The sequence below is a fragment of the Mus caroli genome, chromosome 11 (assembly GCF_900094665.2).
Source record: "Mus caroli chromosome 11, CAROLI_EIJ_v1.1, whole genome shotgun sequence".
NCBI lineage: Eukaryota > Metazoa > Chordata > Mammalia > Rodentia > Muridae > Mus > Mus caroli.
In genome coordinates this window covers 73,448,586-73,464,046 of record NC_034580.1, presented here as the reverse complement: position 1 = coordinate 73,464,046, position 15,461 = coordinate 73,448,586, and the positions used below count along the sequence as shown (strand labels likewise).

The 15,461-nt window shown below is 47.0% G+C and overlaps 2 protein-coding genes across 2 annotated transcripts; one reads left to right on the top strand and one right to left on the bottom strand.

Annotated features, from left to right (window-relative positions):
* Positions 1-88: 88 nt before the first annotated feature.
* Poldip2 (DNA polymerase delta interacting protein 2) lies at positions 89-10,000 on the bottom strand. Its single transcript, XM_021178261.2, has 11 exons — positions 9,767-10,000; positions 8,254-8,335; positions 7,076-7,173; positions 5,518-5,614; positions 5,281-5,356; positions 4,961-5,068; positions 4,684-4,820; positions 3,887-3,913; positions 3,581-3,706; positions 1,586-1,665; positions 89-1,009 (listed from the first exon to the last, which is right to left on the bottom strand). Exons 1-11 carry the CDS (start codon positions 9,925-9,927, stop codon positions 895-897), a joined length of 1,107 nt encoding a protein of 368 aa, XP_021033920.1. The 5' UTR covers positions 9,928-10,000; the 3' UTR covers positions 89-894.
* A 70-nt stretch (positions 10,001-10,070) lies between these two features.
* On the top strand, positions 10,071-15,190 carry Tmem199 (transmembrane protein 199). Its single transcript, XM_021177521.1, has 6 exons — positions 10,071-10,342; positions 11,841-11,914; positions 12,461-12,550; positions 13,594-13,636; positions 13,854-13,966; positions 14,437-15,190. The coding sequence occupies exons 1-6, from the start codon at positions 10,132-10,134 to the stop codon at positions 14,530-14,532; spliced, it is 627 nt and encodes a 208-aa protein (XP_021033180.1). The 5' UTR covers positions 10,071-10,131; the 3' UTR covers positions 14,533-15,190.
* Positions 15,191-15,461: the final 271 nt, after the last annotated feature.

The following is a 15,461-nucleotide window of genomic DNA, read 5'->3' as shown; positions in this document are numbered from 1 at the left end:
TGTGTTCTAGGTAGGTCAAGAGACTCGGTCCTCTATAGTCCTACAGACCCACACTCCCCCTGGTGGAAGATTAAGAACAATACTCAGAAGAACTAGAACTGAGATTTAATAATGCAAGAATGAAAGGACCTCTAACAGTGACTATAGTGGTGAAGGAATCCTAAGACCTGGGGCAAAATGCAGCCCAATTCTCTGGCTCCTGTTGGCCTGAAAGAAGCTCCAAAAGCAGCTTGACTTGGTCACTGACCATAACTTAAGCTGCTTCCTGGCTGAATTCCTGCACTTGTGGTCTGCATGCTTGACAGGCTTTGCTCAGTGCTCAGAAGCCCACAGCTCCAGGAAACCTGACTGGTTTGGCCTCACTCTTCTCCAGGCCTAGTGAAGCCAGGGGTGCTGGTGGGTAATCCGTGTTTATAGTCAGGTCAGTCCAACTCTAAACTGGCCTCCTCTACACTGGGCGGAGGGTAGAGAGACCAGAACTTAGTCCAGTGCTGTTCATTGTTACCAGCCTCTGAGGAAGACGCACCCTAGCAGAGCCAGCAGCTCCCTAGAAGAAATTTTGCATGAAAAGCAACTAAGAGTTCCTATAGGGCCAGCAAGGGGGCCTGAGACCCTGGAGACAAAAATGGCCGCGGTGGCCAAGTGAGCACTGGTTTATTGACCACACCTCACATTCCAGAAAACATTGGACAACTGAACAGTTCCCTGACAGCTTTGCTGGAACTTGGTGTCCTGGACAGTGGCCAACCTTGGAGGAGTCTTATGTGGGTCTTCCAAGAAAAGTTACAATCTCCTTCCAAAAAAAGAATTTCACAGTAGGGAGAGGTTTAGAGTTCTGCAGCAATTATGGGTTGAGAGCTGTTGTTCTTAGGGCCAACCTGGGCCTCAGCTGGCCTACCAGTGAAGGCCTGAGGGTGGGGTCTTCTCATCTTTATTGCTTTCCAAGGAGAATGGTGGGATCCGGACATCAAAATGGGAGCCATCAGGTCTCTCAAAACGAAATGTGCCCCTGAGGATTGGAGAAGCTGGTTTAGAGGGAGTAAGGTCTGAACTGAAAGGCCTCTTGAACTGTGTAGTCCCATGTCCTCTGATGGAGCCAGAGCTGGGATTATAATCTAAGAGATCCAAGAACCTCTGACCACACACAATAAGCACAGCCACTGGGATACATACTACATAAGTGTCCCACCGTACTCAAGATTAAGGGGGGAACCCAACTATACTAGCAATTCAGTCTCAAGTCTTGGGACCTAAGTCCTTAGGCCACAAATTGTAAGGATCTAAGAGTCATAAAAACCAGATAGTACCACACAGCAATGAATGGCACCCATCTGTGCTCATCCCAGGGCCTTTGCTGAACTGACCACAATTTCAGCTTACTCAGGTGTTTTTGTTATTGTTGGCATGAGCCAAAATAGAGTCTCACTATGTAGTTCAGGTTGGCCTAGAATTCACAAACCTACCTCAGTCTCCCAAGTGCTAGGACTGTAGGTGTACACCTACCACACCCAGCCCCAGCTCTCCTGTTCTAACTGGCAGTTTCTGTGGAGTTGAGCAACATACACTCCAGCATACACTCACTCACCACATGTGCCCACTGGAAGCTTGTAGAGAGACATGGCTGCTATACTGGAATGCAGGCTGCTCCTTGGATAACACTGGTTCCTAAAAGAATTCAGGCAAAATGGATCAGGCCAAGCCCCAGAACCATTCTCTGCACCCTGGGGCCACTATGTGTTGATCTTTCACCCAAGCAACCATGACAGCAGACACATCTACAATGACCATCTTTCAGGACTTCCTCCCACATCATGGCCAATGACCTGAGGCTTTTATTCTGTCTCTAGGAAAAGGAAACGGGGCACCAAGAGATGGGTGCTAAGCAGACTTTCTTTGAAAACCTCTTTCACAACATTCACTCAGAGGAACAAGTGCCAGACGCAATATCAGGCCCTCTGCCTGCTGATTTTATTCTCTTGGTGACCATGAAGTACTATTGTGATCCCTAATTTAGCAGTAAGAAACACTGGGTTACATAATTTGCCCAACCTGGGTGTAAAAGCACGCACCTTTGATCCCAGTACTACAAAGGCAGAGGCAGGAGGATCTTCAGGGCAGCCTGGTCTACAGAGTACCTACCAGGACAGCCAGGGCTACACAGAGAAACCCTGTCTCAAAACAAAATGAAAAAAAAAAGTCCAAAATAATGGAATATATAGCTGGAATTTGAAGGCAAGCCCTATTTTTGTTTTTTTTTCAAAGAACATGTAGCCCAAGCTGGCCTCAGACTCACAACAATAATCATGCCTCAATTTCCATGCTACTGGATTATGGGTGTGTGCCACACACCCAACCCAAGCCATGTTTACTTGTCCCCCTACTTTTCCAAGTCTCTTCTAACAATGATGCTGGATGAGACTAATATACTTGTGGCCTTATCTCTCTAGAGACAGGGTAGTATCGGCAGGGAACATAAAATCAAAGCAAGAACCAGTAGATGTATGAAAGCAGGGAGACATGTCACAGTCAGTGCATGTTCCAAAATCAGAGTGCTTTTGTTTGTTATTGGGGGGAGGTGTTGGGGGAGGTGCCTAATCTCGTGTGTGTGTGTGTGTGTGTGTGTGTGTGTGTGTGTGTGTGTGTGTTCATTCCTGCACAAACATGCAACTTGTCTGATGTATGGAAGTCAGAAGACAGAAGCTAACTTCAGAGAGTCAATGCTTGCCTTCTACCATGTGAGTTTCGGGGAGCAAGCTCAGGTCAGCAGCCCTGGCAGCCCTGGCAGCACCTTTACCCGTGGAGCCGTTTCACCAGCCCATAGTTCTGCTTTTATTAAACAATAGGGATCATGTAACCCAGGCTGATGTCAAATTTATCATGTGCCCAGATATGGCTGCACATCTCTGATCCCTCTGACTCTTTCTTTGTTTTGGTTTTGGTTTTTTTTTTTTGGTTTTTTTTTTTTTGAGACAGGGTTTCTCTGTGTAGCCCTGGCTGTCCTGGAACTCACTCTGTAGACCAGGCTGTCCTGGAACTCAGAAATCCCCCTGCCTCTGCTTCCCGAGTGCTGGGATTAAAGGCGTGCGCCACCACACCAGCAGCATGGGCTGGACAGAGAGCTCAGCAGTTAAGAGTACTTGCAGCTTTGGCAGAGGCCCAGCTTTCCAGAGGTATGTGTTTCAAGACAGAGATTCATGTAGCCCAGGCAGTCAAGGATGACCCTGAACTTCCAAAGTGCTAAGATATAGGCACCAAAACCTACTCAGTTAATGCAGTGCTAGGGTCAAATTCATGATGCAAAGTAGGCACTCTACCAACTGAGCTACATTCCCAGTCCCTTATTAACTAGCTTCTAAGTCTCCCCTTCATCTGCCCCACACAGCTGTTGTAAGATTTCAAACCACACACAGGAACACACACATACAGGAACACACACACACATACAGGAACACACACACAGGAACACACACACATACAGGAACACATACTGTCCATACCAGAGAGGAAGAAAACATACCCGAAGTTCCCAGGCCTGCTAACAGGACCAGCAACGAGGCCATAGTGGCCCAAGGATGCTCACCCTGCCCACCACCCCTCGTCCTCGAACTGTTTCCAGGGTCCCTGAGAGACTGAATATCCGCCAGTGCCGCTCCCGGAGCTGTACCACATCACTGTCCAAGTTTTCCAAGCGTATACAATAGCGCCACTGTGAGGGAAAGAGTTTGTGTTTGAGGGAGAATGATCCTTGGGCCAGCCCACCCAGAATTCCAGATAAAAAGCAACAAAGGCTGACATCAACATCTTAACAGTGTGGATGGCTGCATCCACCCTGCCTCCACAGCACCCCCCAGACCATTCCTGAGCCCCGGCCAAGGGAGACACTCACCCAATAGACGTGGGAATTCTGGGCTTCCTGGAGGGAGAAAAGTTTGAGGATGAGACTTAAGTCTGTTCCAATCAACATATTTCAAGTGAAGCATCCCTGGAAGGTGGCGGAGGCTGATTAAGCTGAGAATGTCTGGGGCCAATGACGAATGTGATAGAACTATGGTCAAGAGCCTCCCCGCACCCTTCCTGTTCTTTCCCCTCTACAATCCTGTCAAAATCAACAGAACTGGATGCTAGCAGAATACCACTCCAGGGCTCTATTCTCTCCAGTGTCCCTGACAGCCCTGTCCTCCTCCTGCCACCTGGGCCCTGTCCTTCTCACAGCCCTTCCTGTTGTGCTCTGATGGATGCTGACATTCCCTGGGTCTCAGTGCTAACAGGCAGGAAGTCTTCCCTTTATACTTGTATCTGCAGGCCTAGCTTAGAGTGAGGCAAGACAGAGATCAGTAACTACTTGGCTACTAAATACTAAGTGTGACAATCAATCCACACTGATTTAGGCAAGTATGTATCTATTTCTCACAAGAAAGATTCCCTCTACAGAGGAGAGATGGAGCTGGCATGAAGGACTACTTCCTGGTCTATGGGTTTCCTGCTCTAAGAAATGGTGCTGGCCATTATCAAGAGGCTACCTCAACCCTACCCTGCACATGCACATGAGCACTTGAAAGCAGAAGCACAGGGGATGATTTAGGTTTAGATACACTCCCGCCCCAAGCCCTGTAGTCCATCCGGGATAGCACACTGAATCTGGGAAGAAGATTCCTGCAGGAAGAAGCCCAGGCTAGCACACACCCTCATGCCCATGTAGAAAGGGATGACTGTGACACGGATGTTCTCGGTGGTCTCCCTGTGCACGTCAGAGAGCTCTAGCCACGGGTGATTCTTCTCTTGCCAGGCCCGCAGCGTTTCTCGAGCCACAAAAGGAGGTGCTAGAAGAGACAATGGGTTAGTCCAGTCCAGAGTCCTGGGCATACCACCCACCCTCCAGCTGTCCCTCCCAGAAACTCCTTCCCAGTTATTTCTGAAACTCTGCTAGAAGAAGGGGCCTTCCCTTTTCCTGAGAGACTACCTTTTGTCTGGTCATATAGAAGAAATCTTTCAAAGAGTTCATGTTGAATAGGAACCTGATCCGTGGAGGTGTAGGGGAGGATGTCTTCATGGCTGACATAGTCCAAGCCTGGCACAGAGAGGCAGAGCTGGTAAGACTTACAGAGCAGAGGAATGAGAGACTGAGAGGAAATACCTTCTAGTCCTGCCCAAGGTAGGCAACCCTGGCACCACAGTTCTCAGTACCATGATCCCTCCCAGCAAATGACAAGACATCAGATTCCTCTCCCTCGGACACCAGACCTCTGCTCCTCAGGTACCATTTGAATGCTAACTCCTCACCTGGGATAGCATAGAGCGCCCGGCTGTCATCATGGTTAGCCAAGAAGGTCACAGCTTCTGTCTGAGATCTCTGAGACTAAAGCAAAAGGTGATTCAAAGGTTCTTTAGCTACTACCCAGTCCTGAGGCCTTAAGGCCCAGAGCTGACCTAACCTCTCTCTGACCCCATTTTGACCCTAAATGAGTGAAAATCTTTCCCATGGGGAGGACCCCAGGCCCAGGCATTTTGCTTACTTACTATATGTGGGCAGTCACGGGCATCAATCAGCACTTGGTAGTAAGTGTGAGTTTTGCCTTTCACCTCCTTAGAGCCATGGCCGGCAGGGTTCTCTGCTCTGTGGGATGAGAAGCAGCCCAGATCACCCCAGAGAAGTACACGCTGTGCCTGGCTCAGCTAATTGCCATCTCCTCTCCTAAATGGGCTGGTTCATGATCTGAAGGGACTTCTGCTCAACGCACCTCCAGCCAGCCTCTCCCCAGTCTCTCTCTAGGGCCATGCGGTTACCGCTCTGGGCACCTCCTTGAAGAGGACCAAGACAAAAGAGTCCACTTGTTCCCCGAACCCCAAGACCACAAGGACCTTATACTTCTTTCACCCCAGGGTGATCATTTGTGGGACTTCCCTCTTTTACTGTACTCCAGTGACGGTGTGAGATTAACAGAAAGATGTCCAACTGTGCATCAAGAAACCAAGAAGCAGGGCTAGAAAGAGGGCTTAGTGGTTGAGAGCACCAACTGCTCGTCCAGAGGACCCAAGTTTAGTTCCCAGCACCCACAAGAAGTTCACACTGTCTTTAACTCAAGTTCTGAAGAATCTATACCCTCTTCTGGCCTCCAGGAACGCTGCATGAATGTGGGACACAGACCTACATGCAGATATAACACTCATATACATTATATAAAAATGAAATCTTTAGAAAGGGAGGGATTAAGAATAGCCTGGTGTGGAAACTCATGCCCTCCTCAGCACTCGGTTGACAGGCAGAGGCATACAGATCTCATGTGTTTAGGGCAACCAGAGTCATGTAATAAATAATATTGAGACAAATCAAAAGGTAAACTCAATAATAATCATAAAGGAGAAGGGGTAGAAAACGGCTGTGGTTAAAGGGCACTGCTGCTCTATTGGAGGACCCAGGCTTGGTTTCCAACACTCATGGCAGCTCACCACCATCTCTAATTCCAGTCTCAGGACCCAGCGCCCTCTTCTGGCCTCTGTGAGCACTGTGCACAGACACTTCCAGGCAAAACATCCATATACACAAAATAAAAACAAATTTTTTTAAAAAAAAAGTAAGAAAATAAATCAAGAAAACTGTTCCCTAAAACATTCTCTGGGGTTCAGAATATAAAAAGGAAAAGCAGCAGGAGTCTATAAAAAGGAAGGACAGACAGTTCTGGGGAGGCCCACAGAGACCCCATAGACTTAGACCCCATAGCACTTTTGTCTCTATGGGGATGAGTGCTAAAGAAACACTCTGGGATTATTTCCTTTATTTTAGTTGGTTGAGTTGTTTTGTTTTGTTCCTGTTTGTTTTGTTTTCTGAAACAGGGTCCCTCTACCAAGGCCTGGCTCTTTTGCAGTCCTGGAGCTCACTCTGTAGACCAAGCTGGCCTTGAACTCACAGAGACCCTCCTGCTTCTGCCTCCCAAGTGCTGGGATTAAAGTGTACAGTACCATGCCTGGCTTGGGGTTATTTCTAAAGCCCAAGGGATGCTGTTTTTACCCCAACTGCATGTGTCTGCCACAAGTCAGGCCACCTGAGGACACCATGAGACAAGATAGGGAAACTTACTTTTCTGGAGTTGCAGAAGCCACATCCCGGTCATACAGTCTGGCCTGCCAGGGAAACAGGACGACCCCTCGGTAGCCAAAAATACTATGGAGGAATAGCTAGGAGGAGAGAGATCTCGATGAGCCTGCTGTCTCAAAGATCCATCCAAGTGGGCCCCGACCATGCAGTGGCCTGGGTGGAAGCAACTACAGCAGTCTCCCCAGCTTTGTCCTCAGACTACTGAAGTATTCTCATGCCTGTCACCAGGCTGACCCCAACCTTTCAGGTCACCTTTGGCCTCCAGGGAACTTTCCTTGCCCTGCCCTCCTCTTACTGCAGCGCAGAGCCACTGATTGTAACTGTCTGCTTTCAGGATTTGTTTTACTTTAGTTATATGTGTGGATCTGTATCTGGGTGCAGGGACCCAAGGAAGTCAGAGGCACTGGGTTACCTGGGGCTATGTGACTCTGGAGTCAGTTCTGTCCTCACCTTTACTTCTAGGCTTCCTCAGCAAGTGCCTTGACCAGTCAAGCCACATCTCCTGCTTCTTACTGTGTTTTAAGAGTATCACTACACTAGACCTCCAACTTGAAGTGATCCTTCTGCCCCTGCTTCTGGAGTGCTGGGATTTGATGCTAATATACACATATCTCCAGAAATCTATATATAACAAGTTTTGTGACTCTAGTGCACATGCATTCACACGTAAGAATACATACTATCACAGTTGTTCTTTGATCTCCATGCCTGGGCGCATGCACACACGCATGTGTACACACACATACCCATTCTAAATAAATCAATGTAAAAAAACCAAAAAACAAAAAACCCTGTTTTTTCTTAATTTGTGATTCTGAGCTGAACATGGTCGCACACATCTGTAACACAAGTATTCCATGAGGGAACGAGTTTGCAATGTCAAGGTCACCGTGGGTTACAGAATGAGTCAAGGCTAAACTGAGCTACACAGAAGACCCTGCCTCAAAACAAGTCCAAAATTTATCTTGGTCAAAATGAAGATGGACTGAAACTTGGGGGTGTAGCTCAGCAGATGGCATCTGTCTCTAAGACCAGTGGGCAAAGGGATGAAGAATGAAAAGATACAAATACCGCTGAGATTCAATATTCTGACCAGACTTAGCTGCATTCAGAAACAGAATAGTCCATGAAAATGAGGGGAGACCTAGCACAGTACCTACCTGCCCAGTCTCATATTTTCCATTTTGTTTTGGCACCTCAAACACACCAACTGTCTCCAGCACTTTGCCCTCTGCACGGTTCCTGATTGGGAAGGAAAAGATAAAGCAATTGAAACCCTGAGAAGACAGCAGTCCTTCGCCAGGAAAAAAATCAAACAGGTGAACAAAGCCCCCTAGTACTCTGCAGGGTCAGGGCAATGACAGCTAAGGCCCAGGATGCTGCTTTTCCTCGGTTAAGATCCAGACATGGGCATCTAAATGGTGAAGTTCTCCCAGTCTTCCAGGGTTTTGTGTGACTACTCCAAACTTCATTCCTTCTATCTTTACTTAGCATTTCCAAAGTCATGCTTGCATATCCTGTTTCAATGCACACCTTCACCCACCCTCCAGGTCTTCCCCCGGCATTTTAACCATCCTTCCAACTTTGCATTTCAGTTCCTGGTGTGCATGCCTTGAGCCCATTAAAGACCTGAAAGACATGCCTCGTGTGTAAGAGGTGCTCAAAAAGCATTTGTTTTAAGGCAAGCAGTTCTTCTGTCTCTACTTTTACCCACTGCTGCTTGGCAGTATACTCACTAAGCCTGGCAGTTGCTACTTGGAAGAATTGTTCTGAACCAAAAATGGTTCCACACATCGGTAATCCCAGGGCTCTTAAGGCTAAGGCTGGAAAATAACAGGTTCTGGGCCCATCTGGCTATACAGCATGATTCTCCCAATTCTACACATTCACCTGTGCTGTAAATTCTAAGTCTTTACCCTGACCTCAGGACCTAGCATTTCTAGATTCTCAAAGGTACCCCACAAGGTGCACTTAGCACTGCCGTGTCTCCACCCAGTGTCTTTTCACATTTACCTGTCTTAAATAGCAAATACCTCCCTTAACCACTATCAGGTCATTTCCATCAACTTATCCTTTTAAATAGGATTAATTTTGCTATGGATCCATCAAAGTACTGTAATGTTACTTTGGAAATGTTAACTTCATAGCCAACTTTTCAATCCTGTCTGATCCCTACAAGGCTTTGTTTACACACACACACCCCCCAGCCTCAACCCCTATTTCCCAAGTCACATGGGCAAAATCAGTCTCCCCAAGGTCACATGGAAACAGGACCCACAAAGGTAGACACTTAAATCGACTTGTTTCCCACAGAATAGCATATTTGTGAGAGTCACTGACCCAAAAGGGCCCGGGGATCCCTGTAGTTGTATTAAATGGCAGCCCACTCCAGGTGCCGGGGACCCCAGCCTGGGAGGCAGGATTCGCTTAAGAAGCGTTACTTGTTCTCCCTCGGAGCTGCCCAGCACTGCCAGGGCCCTGGGCAGTGCTCCCTTCTTTGCTCTTGGCACATGTCCCAAGCAGCCCGTGTCGGCTCCCTCCTCGGGACCCTTTCTCAGGTGGCACTCCGGCTGCCCAAACAGAGTCAGGCCTCCTGGCTTCCTTAGCAGCTAGGTAAAAAACGATCCCTAGATTCTGGGCCCGGCTCCCTGGCCCCCTCTCTCCGTCCCTCACCGGGACGACAGATGCCTTCGTGTCGTCGCTGTGGCCACCGGAGGAAGGGCCCCTGCTCCACCGACCGCACACAGTGGCCTCGACCCTCGGGTCGCGGCCAGCGACCGAGACCACCAGCGGCTGCCCACTGCTAGGGCCCGTCGGGCCACACAAGCAGCCATGTCCCGCCCGAGCGCCCGCTCGGCTGCTGACACAGGGCCCGACCCGCGGCGGGGCGCCGTCCCGCCCCCGCCCCACACTGCCCCGCGCCTAAGCCCCTCCCCTCGGGCCCGCCCCCCGCGGCCGCGTGGGCTCTTCCAGCTACATCCGGCGCCTGTGGGCGGAAGTCCGAGTTTGGGATCACCTGATCAGAGCGTGAGGCAGAAATGGCGTCTTCCTTGCTTGCCGGCGAACGACTGGTTCGCGCTTTGGGTCCTGGCGGAGAACTGGAACGGGAGCAGCTCCCCCGGAAGCTGCGTGCCCAGCTCGAGGCTGCTCTAGGAAAGAAACACGCGGGCAGTGATAACGCCACGGGACCCCGGCGCCTGGTTTCCTTCCGTCTCATCCGAGATCTGCATCAGCACCTGAGAGAAAGAAGTGAGCGGTCCCCAATCAAGAGTCGCCGCATTCTTTTCAGATCTAATCCTTTCTGAGGCGTATTTTCCCCCCTATCACTCTCGAGTGCCTACCGAGTTCTCATATATCCAGTCCAAAAGCCTTCTCATAAACCCCAGGTTTACTACTTCCATCTTAACTTCCGTGAAAATTCTTCGTGTGTAACAAAACGTATTTTCAGATTTTGTTGAGTCCTCTTTTAGTGCCACCTAAGTCCATGTGAATTTTTTTTTTTAGGAAGTCGAGATTGTAGCCCAGTACTATCTGACAGGTTGAGTTTCTCCATTTGGGGGCCATATATCAATAGTGAGCATATCGTGTTTGGGAAAAGTGATTTTTTTTTTCCTTCCATCTCAAAGGTAAAGGTACAAGCCCCAGTTTAGGAGTGAGGGTAGGGAAACGGTAACAACAACAAAAACTATTGAAAGATCTGGATTGAGTCGCATGTAGTTCTAGACATTGTAAAGAAGTAATTTCTCCTTTTTAGACCTATTTACTTAATGTTAAGGTAGGGAATAGGGTAAACTGGCATGTAACTTACCTTGCCAGAGTTAACATATTCTGGCCAGAAGTGCAAAGGGTAGATGATCAACTATTCAGACTTAAGAGAATCTTAGAAAAAGATCCTCTAATACAGTGTCCGCTGAGTGTTTAGCATCACAACCCAATCCTGACTAGGACAGGTCTATTATTTTCACAGAAATAACCTACCATTGGTAGTGGTGAGGTAGGGTTGGTAAGGAAGACTGACAGTTAAAGTCCACTCTATGGCACTAAAAAATACTTAGGTGGAATTGTCCTAAATCTTTCCTAGTTGAAAGTTATCTTGAGTAAAATGAAAAATAATTGAATAAACACAAGGAGAGAAAGAAAATGATCACAAGGTTGGGCATGGCACGTACCTGAAACCCAAGGGGCTGAGGCAGTAAGATTGTGAGTTGTGGTCTAGATGAAGTACATGAGAATTCAAGAGACAGCTAGGTGTATCTTAATGGGCTTAAGGTTAGACTGGTTTCATAATGAGTTCTGAGCCAGCCTGGTCTACATGATATATATTGATATATATATATATATATATATATATATATATATATATATATATATATATATCAGCCTTGTCTCAATAATATATCTATATATGAGAGAAAGAAGTGAGCGATTCCCAATCAAGAGTCGCCACGTTCTTTTCAGATCTAATCCCTTCTGAGGCGTATTTTCCCCCCATCACTCTCGAGTGCCTACCGAGTTCTCATATATCCAGTCCAAAAGCCTTCTCATAAACCCCAGGTTTACTACTTCCATCTTAACTAACGTGAAATATGAGTTATATATGAAATATATGAGTTAAATGTGAAATATATATGAATTAACAGGGATGGCCGTGTTTTACTTAGGTAAAAATTAGGGCTACCCACTTCTGTCATCTTAGCTTTCCAGCCTCAGCTGCACGTGTCATTATGTGGAACCTTATTCTTTCCAGAGTCCAGGCTATATCTTCATGAACTCCTAGAAGGCAGTGAAATCTACTTTCCAGAGATTGTGAAGCCTCCCCGGGTATGTAACAGAGAGATTTGTGAGAGTTGAGTACAGGTTTTATTAATCAGCTTTTGGGTTTAAAATCTTATATTTTAATTCTTTGGAATAGCTGAGCTGTGGCTCAGTGGGATAGTGCTTGACAAGGCCCTAGCACCAATAAATACATAAAATTTGGGGGCCAGTGAAATACCTCAGTGAGTGGGGGCACTTGCTACCAGGCATGGCAGGCAACCTGGGTTCTGTCCTCAGGACCCCCATGGTGGAGGGAAAGGCTGACTCCCAAAGGTTGTCTCTTCCCTGCACACATGTACTGCTGCTCGGGTTTATGTGCATGTACCAAGGATTTAAAAAAACAAAACCAAAAGCTGTTGGGAATCTAAGATCAGGGAGAGAAGCCTCTGACGGCTTTGGAAACTGAGATTCAGTAAACCATTTTCCAAAGCAGTGGAAGCATAACAGGTATGCGGTGTCCCAGCACCATTAGGAGTACAGTGGTCTTTGGAACCCTGTAGCAAGAAATATGTAAAAGAATATCATTCTTCTCACGTGGTTATTTTTGTTTAGAATCCAGAGCTAGTTGCCCGGCTAGAGAAGATTAAGATACAGCTAGCCAATGAAGAGTATAAGCGGATCACTCGCAATGTCACTTGTCAGGTAAGGGCCTACTGCTCGGTGTATGTTCTAAAAAAATGGCGAGGGTAGTGTAATGACACACATCTTTAACCCCAGTACTTCTGATGCAGAGGCAAATGAATTTGAGACCAACCAGAACTATATAGTGAGACAATGTCTCAAAAAAGAAAAGAAAAATATGGGAATTCGAACTTAGTCTATACACTGTTGTAGAACTGTAAGGCCTATGTTCCATGTGGACCAAGACGAGTCTTCAGTGTATTCACTGAGACTCTGGGCTTAGATGGTGACTGAATCTTTTTTTTTTTTTTTTTTTAAGGTTGGTTTGTTTGTTTGTTTGTTTGTTTGTTTGTTATGTATGCAGTGCTATGTTTGCATGTATGCATGTATGCCTGCATGCCAGAAGAGGGCACCAGATCCCATTACAGATGGCTCTGAGCCACCTCTCCAGCCCTGGTGACTCATTCTTTTTTTTTTTTTTTTTTTTTTTAAGATTTATTTATTATTATATCTAAGTACACTGTAGCTGTCTCCAGACACACCAGAAGAGGGCGTCAGATCTCATTACGAATGGTTGTGAACCACCATGTGGTTGCTGGGATTTGAACTCAGGACCTTCGGAAGAGCAGTCGGTGCTCTTAACCACTGAGCCATCTCTCCAGCCCCTTGGTGACTCATTCTTAAATGTCATAGAAATGGATATGAGCCGTGGAGCTTTCTTCTTTATTCAAGGAAGGGTTTCTGTAGCCCAGGCAGCCTCCCAAATACTAGGATCACAGGTGTGCCTGTAGCCCGTCTTTCCTGACAGGACTTCTTTGGCATGTTTTTGCGATAACATAGGAAGGTAGATGGGTCCTAGGAGCCTGGATCCTCCTCTATGATCTAAAAGGCATCATACAAGTCCCAGGCTAAAGAACCCATGGAAGGGAGAGCTGATGTGTTGAGAAATAAAAAGGGCTGAGGCTGAACTGGTAAAGGGGACCTGAACTGCTCATTCTGAAATCATCTGTTTTGTTGTTGTTTTATGTTTTGTTTGTTTGTTTGTTTGTTTACTTTTTTCCCAGGATGCACAGTGTGGGGGGACTCTCAGTGACCTGGGAAAGCAAGGTAAGGTGCTGAGAATGAGAGCCCGGGCTGCTCAAACCTCTCCCTGGGGTTGGTCATGGCCATCCTTCCTACCACATGCACTATTATGAGATGAAGTGTAAGACGTTCAGACTTGGTCTGTAAAGAGAACACATCAGGTAGGGGAGGCAGCTCTGGGGTAATCTGTCCTCCCTGAGAATGCTGGCCTAAATGCTTCCTTTCTGAACTGTTCCCAAAGTGAGGTCAGTGAAGGCTCTGGTCGTCACCATCTTCAACTTCATTATCACAGTGGCAGCTGCCTTTGTCTGCACTTACCTAGGAAGCCAGTATGTCTTCACAGAAATGGCCTCGGTGAGTAGGCACAGGGCAGGACAGAGTGCCCTTGTTGGGTTAATGGGAAAGGAGGGTGTATGTGGAACTGCACAGGTTAATCAGTTGCATATATTGATGCAATCAACATGGACACATTTAGGTTCCCAGTAATCATGGGGGTGGGTAGCAATCCCAGGAGCCTCCTTTCCTCTCAACCTTCCTAATGCTGTGACCCCTTAATACAGTTCTTCATGTTGTGGTGACCCCCAACCATAAAATTATTTTTCTTGCTACTTCATAGCTGTAATTTTGCTATTACAAATCACAATGTAAATCTCTATATGCAGGCTATCTGATTTGTGACCACTGTGAAAGGTCGTGACCCACAGGTTGAGAACTGATGACTTAGGGACTGGAATAGGGAATCTCAATCCTCATTAGAGGTGCTAAGGGCTTGCAGATTTGAGTGCTGACCCACAGCTCTTATCCCTAATTCTTCTCACCTGCAGAGAGTGCTGGCTGCATTGATTGTTGCCTCGGTGGTAGGTCTGGCAGAACTGTACGTCATGGTAAGGGCAATGGAAGGAGAACTGGGCGAGCTGTAACTGGTGTTTCACCATCAGAGTCTGGAAGAAGTGTGAGGAGCCCCAGACTCTCCATTGCCCATCACAGACTCTCAGTCAACCCACAATGCTCTTTGTATTCAGCTCCAGTTAGTCAGAGGACCAGGTCAGGTTCTTTGGGGAGCCTGTCTACCGTGAATTTCCTCGGGGAGGAGTAGAGGAGATTCAGACAGTGTTTCTGTAAAACTAAAAAGACTGATCTCAGTAACTTCTGAATCCAGGGCCCATCATCTGCCTTTGCTGGTCCATTTTGGGGTCTACTGAGTCTGGTTTTTCTCATAAAAGTAAGTAGAACCCAGGCCTTTATCCTAAATGGACTCTACTGCCTTGAACTGGCCCAAGAGTCAGAAGACAGGCATCCATAGAAGAAAAACCAGTTGATACAGGATGGTGGAACTAGAAGCCAGGCAGCTAACTCTGTAGAAAAGGAAATGATATCAGGCCATTTTCCAGAGGTCATATGGCCTGAGAGAAATCAGATGATCAGTATGGCCCTCATGTTAAATGGAGCCAAAGATGTCTGCATTGTCCCACTGTCTTTGTTATGTTACACTGTTCAGAACTTAGATAAGTTAGAGAATCTGTCTAAGGCACTTGAAAGATGTTATTTATTCAATAAATATTTATTGTGTTCACTGTATTTTTATCTTTGGTTTTAAAACACAAAGCACAAAAACTTGCATAATTCTATGAATTGCTCAATATCTGCCCTTTTGTTTGTGACAGGGTTTTGCTATATAGTTCTGGCTGACTTCTGCCTCTGCCTCCTGGGTCCTAGGATTCAGACATATGCCATCATAGCTGGTCTTAGAGGTCTGTTTTTTCCTGCCAGTCTGCCCACCTGCCTGCTTTCCCTGTGTATGTCTGACTGTATGTATGTGTACGTATACGTACAGGAGCCTGAAGAGGTG

Excerpts from the sequence above, each read along its gene's own strand:
- Tmem199 (XM_021177521.1), top strand. The coding sequence starts at position 10,132 with ATGGCGTCTTCCTTGCTTGCCGGCGAACGACTGGTTCGCGCTTTGGGT. Across the intron at positions 12,551-13,593 it reads CTCGCAATGTCACTTGTCAG|GATGCACAGTGTGGGGGGAC; the intron begins GTAAGGGCCTAC and ends CTTTTTTCCCAG. Across the intron at positions 13,637-13,853 it reads CAGTGACCTGGGAAAGCAAG|TGAGGTCAGTGAAGGCTCTG; the intron begins GTAAGGTGCTGA and ends CTGTTCCCAAAG.
- Poldip2 (XM_021178261.2), bottom strand. The coding sequence starts at position 9,927 with ATGGCTGCTTGTGTGGCCCGACGGGCCCTAGCAGTGGGCAGCCGCTGG. Across the intron at positions 5,615-7,075 it reads GCTTCTGCAACTCCAGAAAA|AGCAGAGAACCCTGCCGGCC; the intron begins GTAAGTTTCCCT and ends CTCATCCCACAG. Across the intron at positions 5,357-5,517 it reads CCCGTGACTGCCCACATATA|TCTCAGAGATCTCAGACAGA; the intron begins GTAAGTAAGCAA and ends CTTTTGCTTTAG.